Source organism: Odontesthes bonariensis, chromosome 15, assembly GCF_027942865.1.
Source record: "Odontesthes bonariensis isolate fOdoBon6 chromosome 15, fOdoBon6.hap1, whole genome shotgun sequence".
Lineage (NCBI taxonomy): Eukaryota > Metazoa > Chordata > Actinopteri > Atheriniformes > Atherinopsidae > Odontesthes > Odontesthes bonariensis.
The window spans coordinates 27,655,330-27,670,329 of NC_134520.1; the positions used below are offsets into that span (position 1 = coordinate 27,655,330).

At 39.0% G+C, this 15,000-nt stretch overlaps 1 protein-coding gene across 1 annotated transcript in view; it reads right to left on the minus strand.

Annotated features, from left to right (window-relative positions):
- cachd1 (cache domain containing 1) overlaps window positions 1-15,000 on the minus strand; it is an 80,449-nt gene that overhangs the window by 23,490 nt on the left and 41,959 nt on the right. Inside the window, exons 4-7 of the mRNA XM_075484549.1 lie at window positions 8,277-8,383; window positions 1,557-1,683; window positions 1,258-1,447; window positions 502-571 (exon numbers count right to left, since the gene is read on the minus strand). Coding sequence (XP_075340664.1) covers window positions 502-571; window positions 1,258-1,447; window positions 1,557-1,683; window positions 8,277-8,383 — 494 coding nt within the window. The remainder of the gene's footprint in view (window positions 1-501; window positions 572-1,257; window positions 1,448-1,556; window positions 1,684-8,276; window positions 8,384-15,000) is intronic.

The following is a 15,000-nucleotide window of genomic DNA, read 5'->3' on the forward strand; positions in this document are numbered from 1 at the left end:
TGAGGGTGATGAGGATGAGGATGAAGGCAGAAACAAGCTGTTCTAGCTTCTTTTGATATTCACACATTAAATAGACACCAAAATATTTAAATTGCTACCAAATGTATATGTGGCACAGACAACTGGGACAGACTGGCTGTCAAAAGAAGCTAGAACAGCTTGTTTCTGCCTTCATCCTCATCCTCATCACCCCCCACCCCTCTCTCTGTTGCTGGGGGGTGGCCCAGAGGGCATGCTCATGGCATGCTGCCCTCATACACCACGACCACACTGCCCTCATCAGGAATGTGGCTTTGTACCACGAAAGTCTGTTGGAATTTCACACCTCCAGTGTTGTGGTTTTTTTTAAACCCCAGCTGAAAGACATCTTTCTCCCACTCCCTTAAATATTCTACATCATCTCTCTTCTTTCATGACATCTTTTCTTTTTTTTTTTCTTGCTGCTGTTGAAATCGGCAACCTGGCAAACATCCATGAGAGAAATGACGTTGCCTTGCTTGCCTCTGGTGTGAATAAGGCTTTGTGAGTACTTTGCTCCCCCTTCTTTGCCCTGTATTGGTGTCTCCTTATTCTGCAGACCACACACAGAGGCTTTGACTACCGCTGCTTCTTATACTTTCTGTATTAATGCTTACAGTGACAAAAGTTCAAACCCCTCACATGGTCATCCTAACCAAAGAAGTATGACAGCTGTATAAGAAATATGGATTCAAAATATTGAAAAGCAAAGCGAACTGCATCATCAGATCTCTTCGTATTGCTTCACATAGTTAAGAATAATAAATTATTCTTAACTATGTGAAGCAATACGAAGAGATCTGATGATGCAGTTCGCTTTGCTTTTCAATATTTTGAATCCATATTTCTTATACAGCTGTCATACTTCTTTGGTTAGGATGACCATGTGAGGGGTTTGAACTTTTGTCACTGTAAGCATTAATACAGAAAGTATAAGAAGCAGCGGGTAGTCAAAGCCTCTGTGTGTGGTCTGCAGAATAAGGAGACACCAATACAGGGCAAAGAAGGGGAGCAAAGTACTCACAAAGCCTTATTCACACCAGAGGCAAGCAAGGCAACGTCATTTCTCTCATGGATGTTTGCCAGGTTGCCGATTTCAACAGCAGCAAGAAAAAAAAAAGAAAAGATGTCATGAAAGAAGAGAGATGATGTAGAATATTTAAGGGAGTGGGAGAAAGATGTCTTTCAGCTGGGGTTTAAAAAAAACCACAACACTGGAGGTGTGAAATTCCAACAGACTTTCGTGGTACAAAGCCACATTCCTGATGAGGGCATGTGTGGTCGTGGTGTATGAGGGCAGCATGCCATGAGCATGCCCTCTGGGCCACCCCCCAGCACACAGAGAGGGTGGGTGAGGGTGATGAGGATGAGGATGAAGGCAGAAACAAGCTGTTCTAGCTTCTTTTGACAGCCAGTCTGTCCCAGTTGTCTGTGCCACATATACATTTGGTAGCAATTTAAATATTTTGGTGTCTATTTAATGTGTGAATATCAAAAGAAGAAAAGTCAATTTTAACAGCGGTGAGGTTGTTCTATACCTGCTTCGGTGCTCGTAGTTTGCTTTGCAGTGGAACTTGTGGGCAGGGAAGACGGTGAAGATGCCCTCCTCTGAGCTGAAATACTGCCACTTTATCCCAGGATTGGACTTCAGGTTGTCAGCCAGCACTAAAAATGAGAGGACAGAGACAGAGTAAAATAATGAAATCAGTACACATAAGCAGTAAAGAAAGAAGAATTACCAGGAAGAGGAAATGGCATGAGGAAAACAGATGAGTAAGTCAGCTGTTTTGTTATTTTGAGAGTTAATTGTGTTTAAATTGAACCTTTACTGTCGTCAAGAATCCCAATTTCTTTCTGTAAGGAATCGTTTTAAGTGCCAAGGTTAATCATTAGTACAAAAGGAATCAGAGTGAAAGCACTGACATGATGAGATCTGTCGAAAATAAACATTACATGTTCCGATGTAGCTTTTCATTCCCCCAAATCACCTGATTATGGCAACAAGGAATGATAATATCTGTTTCTTTGTCAAATTGTCCCCTCATGCCATTCATTTATGTAGTTAGAACTGAATCATTTTGATATTAATTGTAAAACAAATCTTAACAGACGACTTGACTTTACCTTTGAGAATATCAAAAAACACACATTTAATACAACAGTAGAGGCATGTGTATTTAAGTACTTAAAGCTATTAAAGTATATTGGAGCAATTTGTGTCTTACATACAGTAGACAGCGGTCAGAGCACTCTCAGTTTGGGGAATTAAAAACCTATTAATTCAAAAGTGGTTCAAGCGAAATCTCTATTGTGGATTTTTGCACCATGTTACTTCTGAACTAGACAGTTGTATACTTTGTCCCTACGTTTTCCTCAACCACAGAACGTCCGTGTGGAAACACAGACCGTGTTACGTTCACAAATTCCATGGCTTTTAGCTTGGCTCAACTGTCAGGAATCCTTTCTGATTTTTCAAACAGAGAGATCTCGCACTATTGTTTACTTCAGGTAAGACACTGACAACTCATAAGTATTAAACTAAACCCTACTCGAAAAGTTAAAAACATGAAAAAAAACATGTCAACTGTGTAGGATTTGGCAACATCTAAGAGCACAGATTCCCACCAATTGAATACCCACTGCATACTCCAAATTACAATGGGGGGAAAAAAATGTGAAAGGTATGTGCTACAGCCAGTGTTTAGTTTGTCCCCTCTGGGCTACTGTAACACTACCCCAATGCAACATGGTGGCAGGTTGAGCAGGATGACTTTAACAGTTTTGGATGCAGTTTTTTCTTTTCTTCTTAAATGGAAACTCAATTTTCATTAGAGGAGGTCTTAAAATTCCAGCAGTATTTAGAAGGAACACAACAGTCTCCAAGGTTTGACTCGGGGACATTAAAATCTTTGCTGGATGTCATACCCTTTCCCTCTTTTACTGGTCGCAGCATATAAGATGCTATGCAAGCCTCTTTATTCACGCCTTGTAATGAATCAAATATTACGCTTTATGTCATAAAGTGAAAACATGTCCCGCTACTGGTGAGGGCACTGTGCATGTCTTACATTTGTTTTCTGGATGTTGTCTGAAATAGCAGCCAGCTATAACATCTGCAGAGACATGGGACTCATTTGCTTAAAGCTATTAGTGACATTTTGTTTATGAGTCAATGAATCAATAACATCTTCGTAGTGATACCATTGCAAAGCCAGCTACTTCATTTCCATTCGCTGCAACACAACACAGCCTTTCACGAAAAATACCAGGAAGAAGAAGTGGGTGGGGTTACAGAGGTACAAATAGAAACTCTGGGCCTATAACCAGGCAAAAACAGAGACACAAGAGGAACAGTGTGCACTCATCAAAGTAGGCCTTATTCAAAGAAACAGGGCGGCTGATGAAACAACTTTTCATGAATCAAAAAGGCACAAAATTTGGCCAAATGTGGCCCATCCAATTACCTCAAGTCCTCAAACTGGATATCAAGATAATTATTTTGCACTAACTCAACAACCTTCATAGAATACATTGTGAAATAGGTTGAAACAGTTAATAAACATGTTAGTTGCAGTATATTACATTGATACAAAGTGCTTCAGTTCTTTAAACTACATAGGACACCAACAGACTTAATAAGCTCATCTGCAAAGCCAGCCACGTTGTGGGAGAGGAGCTGGACTCTCTGACAGTAGTGTCGGAGAGAAGGATGTTGTCCAGAATAAGATCCATACTGGACAACTCCTCAAATCCTCTCAATGATGTGCTGGCCAGCCTAAGAAGCACCTTTAGTGATAGCCTTATTAGACCACGCTGCACCACAGAGCGCCACTGGAAATCATTCCTGCCAGTGGCCATCAAACTGAACAACTCCTCACTTCATGTATGTATGAATGTAATTGTGCGACTCTCGTTATATTTAATCTTGTAATTTGTGCACTGGAGCGCTGTGTCGAAAGAATTTCCCAAAAGGGATAAATAAAGTATTTTCAATTCAATAAGAATATAAATTGTTTTCTGCATAGATAGAAATGTAATCTGACATGTAGTCATTTATTTTGTTTTCTGCCATTGCTGCACATCATTAGAACCTTCATGTAACCACCAGGTATTTTGCCATTTGGCTAACTATTTGTTTGTTCCAATGGTGGTTTCTGTGACCTGGAATAGGATTTCAAATGTCCTCTTAATTACGTTTACTCCCATCGCCAGACATGCTAACTACATCCTTGCCGTTTAGCTGGGTGTACATAGTCCCACAATGTGGTTCTTGGCTTTTGGCCACACTGAATTAATCACCTGCAAAAGCGAACTTGTTTCTACCTCATCCAAACTTGCACCAATATTGCAAGCTCTTTTTTGTCTCTTTTGGGTAGAGGACTAGTAAAGCACTTTTGGACAGTAAAACATAAGAAAAATACCCAAAAAATATTAAATTAAAGACCGACATTAAAGTAGCACACAAATCAATAACTGACAAGTGTTCTGAACAACAGAGCCAACACCAAAAAGCATCCCTTTCCTCATTTTGTCGACAAAATATGACTTCATTGAGACACTACAGGTTTCCCCATCGTATATCATCCTGGTCAGTTCATCCATCTTTGTTGCTCATATAAACAGGAACCACTCAGTTGTGTTGACAGCAGAAAAAGTATGGTGTATACAGATGTCAGGTTACAGTGATCAATTCAGTCACCAATGTTTAAATCTATCAGAAACAGATGGACAAGGCAAAAAATAGGACCCACATGAGATCCATTTGCGCCAACCTTGCAAATAGCATGCTCTGATATCTCAGAATTAAGACATAAACACACAAAATGTTCAACTGTAACACAACACTAGTTTTTAAATATCTGAGTAGATATTGCAGAGGAATGGATTACTAATGCCACCGAGTGTATCCTCATACATCCTTAATTTAAATGTTTGGTTCTCTTGGGAATTTATCAGGAGGATTCGTTGTAACTCACTGAATTTGCAACATGCTTCTGCAAGACTCATAACTGGTAGTAGAAAAAGAGGTGGCAATACATCAGAACTGAAATATTTGCTCTGCTCGTGGCCCTTTCAGACAGAATATGATAACAAAGTGCATGGGATCCAAAATCAGTGATATGCGACTGCTAGCCCCATGGTTCATCACAGCTGGAAGAGCTTATGTTTTGACACGAGACCAAGTAGATCAAGACAGAAGTTCTACAGAGTTTGGGCTTAACCAGCAGCACACCCTGAAAGCTCAACAGTAAGAGGTCAATCAACCTGGCACACGAGAAAAGAGCTGAATCCAGTCACTCTTTAGTTTGTTTCCGTGGCGGTATTTCATGAGATTAGAGCAAAATGTGTTCTGCTGGTTTAAATAGACATATAGTATGGATTTCACTAAGTCAACTGCAATTATTAAAATGTGTTGTGATATTAGAAATATACGATGGGTGGATAAAAGGAATAGATGGAAAATCAAAGCGAGTGCAAGAGTACATTGGAGGTCACAAAGAAGAGAAATTGTTCAAATTGCTCATGAAGAAGGACTGAATGAAGAATAAAGAGAAGAAATAGAAAGGAGAGAAGATGGATCAAACTGGTGCTGTAATCCAACTGCACTCAGCCCCTGTCATCTCTCATCTACCCGTCTTCTCTGCCCTACCTACTGGTATCAATACTGATGCCTTCCATATCCACCATCTTCCCCTCTCTTTCCCCAAAAAGCAAAATGGTAGATGAAAGGGAAAAAGATGAAAGAAATACAATGCAGTTTTGATGCAATTACTCCATTTCAATCAGCTCTCACTCCTCCCTTCTTTCCCTTCATTTATCATTCTCTCCTTCTCAATTATCCCTCACTCTACCAGCCACTCCTCCCTTCCGTCTGCAGCGGCTTGTTTAGACTGGGACTTAGACAAATGGGAGAGAATGAATACACTGGGAGTATGGGGGTCAAGGAGGGCTGAGTGTGAGGGACGAAGAGAGGATAAGGGAGGCAGAGGGGTAACTTGAACTGGCCACGACAGGCTTGTAAGGAAAATAAAAAACAGCCAATGGCGATGTGCTATGAATGGTAGTCATTATTAATGGTGGACACTGGAAAAAATGCAGTGAGGTGATTGTAACGATGAGATGACAGAGGATGAACAGATGATGATGGAGGCTTTACTGAGAAAGATAACAAAAGCAGGGCCAATATCTCAGTTGCAATGAAAGAGTATGGTGTTCAGCATGCTTCAGATCAGGTGCCTGTCAGTTATCCCTTTAGGAACTTGTTCTTTTGAGATTAGGCGCCTCAGACACTCAAAATGTACAAGCAGCATGCATTAATAATTCCCAATACTGCACAGTTAATCACTATTCAGGAAGTTGAACATGTTCGGGTACCTTTTGGTCTGACTATGTTAAGGTAAAGCTTAACCTATAATGCCCTATAGCACTGATATTAGGTTAGAAAGCACTTTTCTGTGTATTAAACTGCTTACAAACAAACAGACCTTGCATATGAATTAAACTTTATTTCTATTTGATTTCTGTTAAAAATGCTAATGAAATTGATTTATTTTGGTAAATACAATAATATTCTTAAGATTTGACCATTTTACTAAGAGTTTTGAAAACTAAATCAAAGACGAAATGATACAGGGGTTCGTAGAATTTGCCCGCAATAAAGTTAATAATAAAGTTAGCAGGACAAAACTATTTCTGGAAAATTCAGCCTGTGTGCGTTATGAATGTTTGCTGTGCAGTTTGGTGCTGGAAGGAGGAGTTAAAGGGGAACTGCGGTATTTTCAACATTAAGCCTCTTTTCTGAGTCGTCTGCAATGTTTTAGAACCCCCCTCACCGCTTTTTTGATGTTTACTGCTGTCTCCGGTATTTGCCTAATTTTGATTCTTCTCAACCTGCTTCAGAATGGCAAGTCATGCGCATGTCTAGAAAGGTCCGTAAAAGCACAATAAACGTCCGTTTTCAAAATCATCAACTCACCGGAGTGGTTACTGGTATGCACTGGTAATCCATATCAAATTTCGTTGCGAAAAGTTGCTTCTGTCGTGTTTTATTTGGCAGCTCGTTCATGCTCGCACTATTTTCTTAGTGGTGGCGGAGTAATATCAACGAACATCCAGTACAAAATGTCAAATAAAACACGACAGAAGCAACTTTTCACAACGAAATTTGATATGGATTACCAGTGCACACCACCAGTAACCACTATGGTGAGTTGATGATTTTGAAAACGGACGTTTATTGTGCTTTTACGGACCTTTCTAGACATGCGCATGACTTGCCGTTCTGAAGCAGGTTGAGAAGAATCAAAATTAGGCAAATACCGGAGACAGCAATAAACATCAAAAAAGCGGTGAGGGGGGGTTCTAAAACATTGCAGACGACTCAGAAAAGAGGCTTAATGTTGAAAATACCGCAGTTCTCCTTTAACAGAACAATGGCAGCAGAACAGAAAGACCAGCAGGGGAAAGTTGGCTTTCATACACCTTTAGTCAAATTGGTCCATTTTGTTTTTCATCAGATGCAGACAGACATGTGTGATGCAGACACATGGGGTTTTTACAAGGTATTACTCTGCAATGTGCTTATTCAATCTGGAATTTTAATGAATGTATTTTGGCAGCAGGGAGAACACCATCAAACCATCATCAGTGAAGAGGATGCCGAGGTTACACAAAGCAAACGTACAATTTCTCGTCAATATAAAAAGGTTTTTGGAAAGTGATGCAACTTCTATTTAAAGGAGAAGAAAAAGCAAAACAGAACAAAAAAAAACCTTCACAACAGGAAGATAAAACATATGCTACCTGGAAACAACTGCAGACTAGAGTTCAAAGTCAAACAGAGCTCATTTGATCTCAGAGAGTAAAAACAACAACAAAAAAAATGCATTTCAGATGAAAGGTTGAAAAGACAGGAAACAGAAAGAGAAAAGGAAGAGAGCACATGAAAGACTTTAATAATGTCTCTTTGGACGGGCAGAGTTCGTTTTAATCTCACATCAATGTCCTCTACTTTGTTAAAATTTTAGGAGCTCAGAGGAATCGAGGAGATGATACAACTTCTTCTTGAAAAACTAGTTGCCATGGCAACTTCGGTTATATTACTGCCCATTTCATCAACATTTATGGGGGGGAAAATTTAAACGTTGTAATCTAAACCAGATCAGTTTATATACAAGCAAATGACTGTCCCTTGATTTGTTCTGTGTGCATGTGTGTGTGTGTGTGTGTGTGCGTGTGTGTGTGCATGTTGAACAAACCCGAGTTGAGGTCTCGTCCGGGGTTGAAAGCTCGGCTGTTGACGGTGGGGGAGAGTCTGTCACAGCAGATGGTCTTGGAGACGTTTGTATTGAAGTTTCCATCAAACCTAAACACACACAAACAGGCAGCATTTGAGATTTTATAGAGCGTGTCCAAGTCATTTGTTAGAGGAACGGCATCGGCTTTCTTCTCAGTGCTCACAGATTTAACACTCCACCAATTATTTTATATAAAACCAACACACCTCTGACTTTATAGCAATGATGAATGTTTTTTTAACCAAAAAACTATTGACTCAGATATACCTGAATTAAACAGAGCCATGAAGTTAATTAAATAACATGAACCATCTGCAGAAACCAATAGACCCTGCTTGTTTCCTTTCAGCTAAATTGTATTACTAACTGTATCATCTGTTGCCCAGACTTTGAATTAAAGGAGAGTTTATGGCTTGTGAATAATACTTTCCATGGAAAACTGCTTGAATTCTCCCAACAAAACTAATACCCAGCTCCTTGAATACATTCAGTATCAACTATGTTAAAACATGGGCTGCTATTCTTGATTGGTAGATTCAAATCATCTAATAAAGCACCCAACTTTAGCTGTTGGTCTTAACTTTTTATTTCTTCCTTCATTCCCCCTGAGTCACCATGAATAAAATGTTAACAGAGGATTTGCAGAAAAATCCGCTTGTCTTTGACATTTAAAAACATTTCTTTTCTCATGTGTCTATGCATGAAATCTGCACGGTATCTTTTAACTTATCTAGACTGTTGCTTGTTATTAACCATTTTAATTTAATCTTAATTATCTTATTTCTTTCTTTTTATATTCTTTTATGTATTTTTAATGCTTCTTCCACTCCCCGCTGCAATGCTTTTATTTTATGTAAAGCACTTTGAATTGTTTTGTACATGAAATGTGCTCTACAAATAAATTTGACTTTGATATTGACACTCAATCTGCATTTCAACATTTTCCTGGCACTGGGGTCTTTGGAGAGTCCTTTCCTCGACCATGAGCTAAACGGAGTTCTGAGACAGATGCCTTAACCCAAAGAACGGCCCTGGTAGGAAGGTTGTACTTTTGTGATTACCTCAAATCTTCAGAGTGGGGCTTCCACCGCAGAAAACTTCTAGTTAGTTAAGTCTTTCCACCTCAACTATCGAGGCCTGCTAATATGCAAGGACAGCATAATGACAGTCAAGTACATGAGAGACACCACAACTATCCTGCCTCACATCATCCATCCTCATCTGGAGTTGAAATAAGTTCAAAGTTAAAAGTCCACCTGCAACACTCCAAGTTGCTTCATGTCTAAAGATTGTTTTCAATCCACTAAACGACACTAGTTTAAAAAAAAAAATGTTGGGATGCTGAAAAACAGTGAATAAAAACAGAGCACACTGATTTGCAAATCTCATAAAACATCAACTTTTCTTCACAATAGAACACAATGAAAACATTTCAATATCAAATATTGAAAGTGACACATTTCGCTACTTTGTGAAAACAGCAACATGTCTCAGAAAGGTTAAGAGGGAGTGTGGAGGGTGGGCTACAAAAAAAGAAAAAAGATTTTGCTCCAAATATTTACATGAATCAGACCAAACCAATACACAATAGAGCTCACAGTGATGAACTGTTTGCTTGCTGAAATCTACTATACTCCAGCTTATTTGGCATAAATCTATTCTAACATAATGAGCCACAGACTTTGAATCTTTAAATCAAACTGTTTCTCCACTACAATGAAGACTGAGTGACTGCTGAAGAGAGACGCAATTAAACTGCAGACAGGCAGATATGCATATGTGGGTCAAAGCATCTGCAGCGTGTACACTGCTCAATCACCATCTGTTAAAAGGCCTGAAAGAGGAGACAGGGATCCAAGATAAATACAGAGAGCCGGAGGTTATGAGCAAAGCTGTAAGATCTGAGTAGGATTTGGGAGTTAAAGGGGAGGGGGGGTAAATATAGACACATGCAAGAAATATGAGTGACTTGATTTCATTGTGTGCAAGGACATATGGTTGTAGTTACAAAAAGCTGCCTTTTCCAAATTATTCAGAGCTTTGTTTATCACTAGGAGCAGGCAAAATGGTGGTGAAATGCATACATCACTGTGCACTGCAAGTAAATATGCAAATATTACTTTTCTAAAATCCATTTATAAGAAATATATAAACAAATATAAAAAGGAACTAGGTCAACAACACACAGGGTTTCACTGGGTTGTGAAGAATCTTTACTGAGTGTTGAAAACTGACCTGCACATTTATGCTTTTGGCTGCCCTTTGGAAGGAATCTAAAAATGAATTACACAAAAGTGCCACCTTACGAAGAGATCTGACTCCTTTATATATGCTGAAATTTAAAAACTGAGCAGGCATATACCCACAAGTGTGAAAGAGGTGTTATAATGTATGTGCTTATTGCAATCAGCATATCTTCAAGACACTGAGGTTTCTGCAAATTTCACACAGGACAACATTTTCCAAGCATTTCTTTGTGAAACATCATAAGTGGTGCTATTTTAATGTGTGTTACTACAGTGTTGACTGCAAAGCCTGGTCTCCACAACCCGCAAATGAGGGAGGTATGCAGAGGAGCAGGATATTCTGCACTGCACCAACCCTGGTTACTTTGATCCTTCCTTCCCTCCAACTAGACTACCCCCCCACTCCACCCATCCCCATCCTCTCGCTTGGCATCATACAGTCACACGTGCACTCATAAACACTCACACATGCTGCACACTCGCAGACCTGGCGCTGGCCGTTTTGACTGACAGGCGCTGTGATGTACAGACTTGCGTTTGAACATCACTCATTTAGTCCCATAAGGCTAAAGTCATTACTATTCTCCTTAAACCCACGCTGCATAAAAGGCGCTGAGCAGGATGCTCAGAAAAATGTGCACCAAATAAAAAATAGGAAAAAAAAACATTTGCAGCCACTTTGAATTCAAAGTAAAAAAAAAAAAAAGGAGAAAAAAGGAGAGCAGGAGGGAGAGCTGCCAATCTGACCAAACATCTTAATGAGGGCAGAGAAATCTGTTTCAGAAAAATTACACTTGACTCATGAGAAACAGAAAGAAACACGTAAGATGGATTTAATTGAACAGAAATAGAATAGAAAATGTGTAAATCCAAACTATCATCCATAAATATTGCAAAACCTCCTCCACACAATGCTTTAAATCATCCTTCCACTCTCTGAGATTATCAATATTGCATTGAAATAAAGCTTGATTATAGTACCTCTGGAACTAAATGTTCTGCAGTAAAAACAGAACAAAAGTTTCTTCATAATTCTTTTGAGACCTGATTGAAAATTTACCCCCAGAATGAAACCGATGATAGATATATAGCAAACATAATTTTGCAGGAGAAAAACACTATCCAATTTTCCTGCAAAAAGCCAAGGCAGATATGTGAAATCCATTGCTTTAAAGGACAAAGTGAAAAATGCAATCTTCTAAATAAGGCAGCACCTGTCGTCTTCAGCAGTTACAAGCCATTCCCTGTTCGTAGAATCAATTATGTTAAGCTGCACCCTGGTACATGAAACATGTATATCCACAAAGCAACTGGCCCTGTACCATTCATAAAGCCCTGTGAGAACAATTACCCTGAAGAGGCTTGCTGCTGTGCGAGCTCCAAAGAGTAATAAGATTTCTAATGTGTTTTCAATCCCTTGGCGGTAGCAGTGGCAAAGCGAGCAACAAGCTAGCTGAAAAAATAATAGTTGGAAGAAAGCCTTTCATCTATCTGGCTCTGGATGACAGATCTACCCAAACAGATTTGATTGCAATGCCAAAATGTAGAAGAGAAATAGGCAAACAGTTTGGTTTCCAGCAGCTATTTCACAAGAGGGGATCATGGAGAAAAAGCTCTTGTGGGTTTTGAGGCTGTGTCATTGCATTCACTGCAACGACACGATCGATTCCCCTCCTGTGCTTGTATTAGTCCAATTAAATAGTTACCAATACAAACATTGAGCTTTTAAAATTCCACTTTAATGCTAAGCTACCATTAGGTGTACATTATCAATTTATAAACATACAGAAAACCACTAATGTGAGGGGAAACATTGCCAAATTCAAAGCTAGAAAAGCAGTCAACACTGTGAGTGACATCATCAGCGAAGTTGTTGCCAAACCACAAAAACAACACCCACGACGATCGCTAAGGATTTCTGCCACACGTCTGTCTGCTACACTTTAACTGTGTACTTGTTTGTCATTTGATTTTAATGTAATTCTATTTTGTTTTCTATCTATAACAATAGCATACTTTAATGATAATTTATACTGTGGAAAAATAATCTCCCTGTGGGGTTTGATAAAGTATTTTTGAGTAAGAAGTATTGACAACCAGTCCCTCCAAAAGATATCGGTAAACAAATTCATATACCTCTGTCTCTGAATTCAAAAGGCATGTTTTCATATCTAAAACGGTACAAAAATGGCATTTTGCTCCAGCTGCACCTTATTAGTAACCAACTGTGAAAATTACATAGATGTTCAAAGGAACAGGGTTCAAACCCTACAAAGGTGCAGCTGGAACAACAAAGCATATGAATCCTGTTAGATAAATTCCTGTAGCTTTATTTCCTAGTGTGTACTGGTAGTTATTACGTGTAAAAGCATAGCATATGCAAAATCAAACGCAACTGTTTTCCACTGAAACATCACAGAACTATCTTCAAAACAAGAAAAAGCTGAGACACTGATGTTTACGTAAACCAACACAGTTGCATAATTTAATTTGTTGTCCTCTTTTTCAAAGTTTGGCAATTGCTTCCAAGAAAAACTTCAAAGGCCAACTTCTCTCTTCCACAGATAATAGAACTGAGTTTGAGTTCGCTGCATAGCTGTGCGCTGACACGCATGGTGATGGTAGGTGGCAGACCAAAGCAACTCACTCACAAGGCTTGTATGTTCACTAATATGAAGAGGAGCTGAGAGTCCTGGTTCCTTTTCTGTTTTTTGAGATTTTATCTATTCTTTTCTATTATGTAAAGGCTATTGGTTAATATATGAATTAATATTTCCACATTATATCCCATCTGGACTTTACTAAAAAAAACATTTTTTAAACTTACTGCATTATTTCTTTCTACTGGGAGACAGTTATACAAGGGAAATAGGTTTATAAGTTTAGGCTACATCAAGTGACTGGTTACTTGTGTAATTTGTCTGTGGAATCAGGCCAAATAAATTAAAATATAAGACCTCACGGTATAACATGCTCCTGAATATGAAATGAGCCTGGTGGGACGATTGGAAACAAGGTAAAGACGATGGAGGATAACAGAAGATGGAACAAAGACTTAATAAATGGGAAAGTTGAAGGAGAGCAAGGACACAAGAACAAAGAGGACAAGAGCCAAGCTGGAAAGATGAAGAGTTTGACATTAATATTTGGAGAAAGGGAAAAAAAGCATTTACACTTGTTAGGGTGTCTTAAATAAAACCCCCTCATAAACTGGCTGAGGTTTTGCCATCTCCTTCTCTAATGTGCAAACAGAGATCTCATCATTGGGCTGACTGGGCGACGAGAGAACCAGAAGATCGGCTTGATGTGAAGTCTGAGTAGCTTCTCACCAGTGCAACATATACTCTTGAACTGAACTGTCAGTCTGCCAGCAGCTCACATAGTGAGAGTGCTTCTTCAGAAACAGGAGCTAACTATTAGCGCTATGCAAATTTTAATGTTTATTGGAAAATTCTGCAATTTGACCTCTAATATAATATTACTACATTACAAGTTGTACAGCAGTCCTGTGACTACTGGATTCGAAGGTGGGCATTTTATGTTGTGCGCCGCAACCTAAACGTTTGAAAAAGAAAAAAAAAAAAATTAGATATGGATCTTGTTCAACCTTTAGAGTCACTTGTACGTTATATGACATTCGCTGTTTATCACAATGTCACAGAACAAAAATGTGCTGAATGCAAGAGTTAAAGAAAGAAAACAAAGAAAAAAGGTTGATGCATGCATTTGTTTGTATGTTTAGGACAAAATTGTATTTTGCATATGATGAACAGCGAACAGGAACAGCACTGACTGCAGTTATCCCTCCAGATAAGGATTTATCAGTTTATTGATACATAGATGGGGAGGACTACTGTTAAAAGACTGTTAAAAGCAGCAATAAGACTGTCATAGAGCAACAAATTGAAATAAATGAAGAAGTAAAAAAAAAAATTTCCCCAATCACATACTACAAGCTGCATTTTATGCTTATGGTTCTGGAAAATCCTCTCCTGATGCATCACAACAAATAAAGCATACAGTATATGAGCAGCACCACCAAGTTAGTTTTTTCTCCTTGAAGTGGACTGCCAAAAGGAAACTGCAATCTTCTGCGTTTCTTCACTTCCCTCTTGTAGAAAGGTTCAGTGATCAAATTAATAACATTTAAAGCTTTTCTCTTCAACAACTGCTGGTGAAAATAGTCATCTGGGCTGCTCCAGAGCACACTTCTCACTTTTACAAGTGCATAGCAGTGGAAGTGTTGAAATGAGCACCTGGAGATCTCATGTTAAAAAACATAAACATACAGTCACCCATGAGACGGACACCGATTCCACAAGCCATATATATTTGCTATTTTCAGGTCCAGCCTGTTGTCGAGACCAAGCGATGATTAAAGCATACCAGAGAGTGTTAAGCACTGCCCTCTGTGGCCTCCCTGTGAAACCATAGGCTGC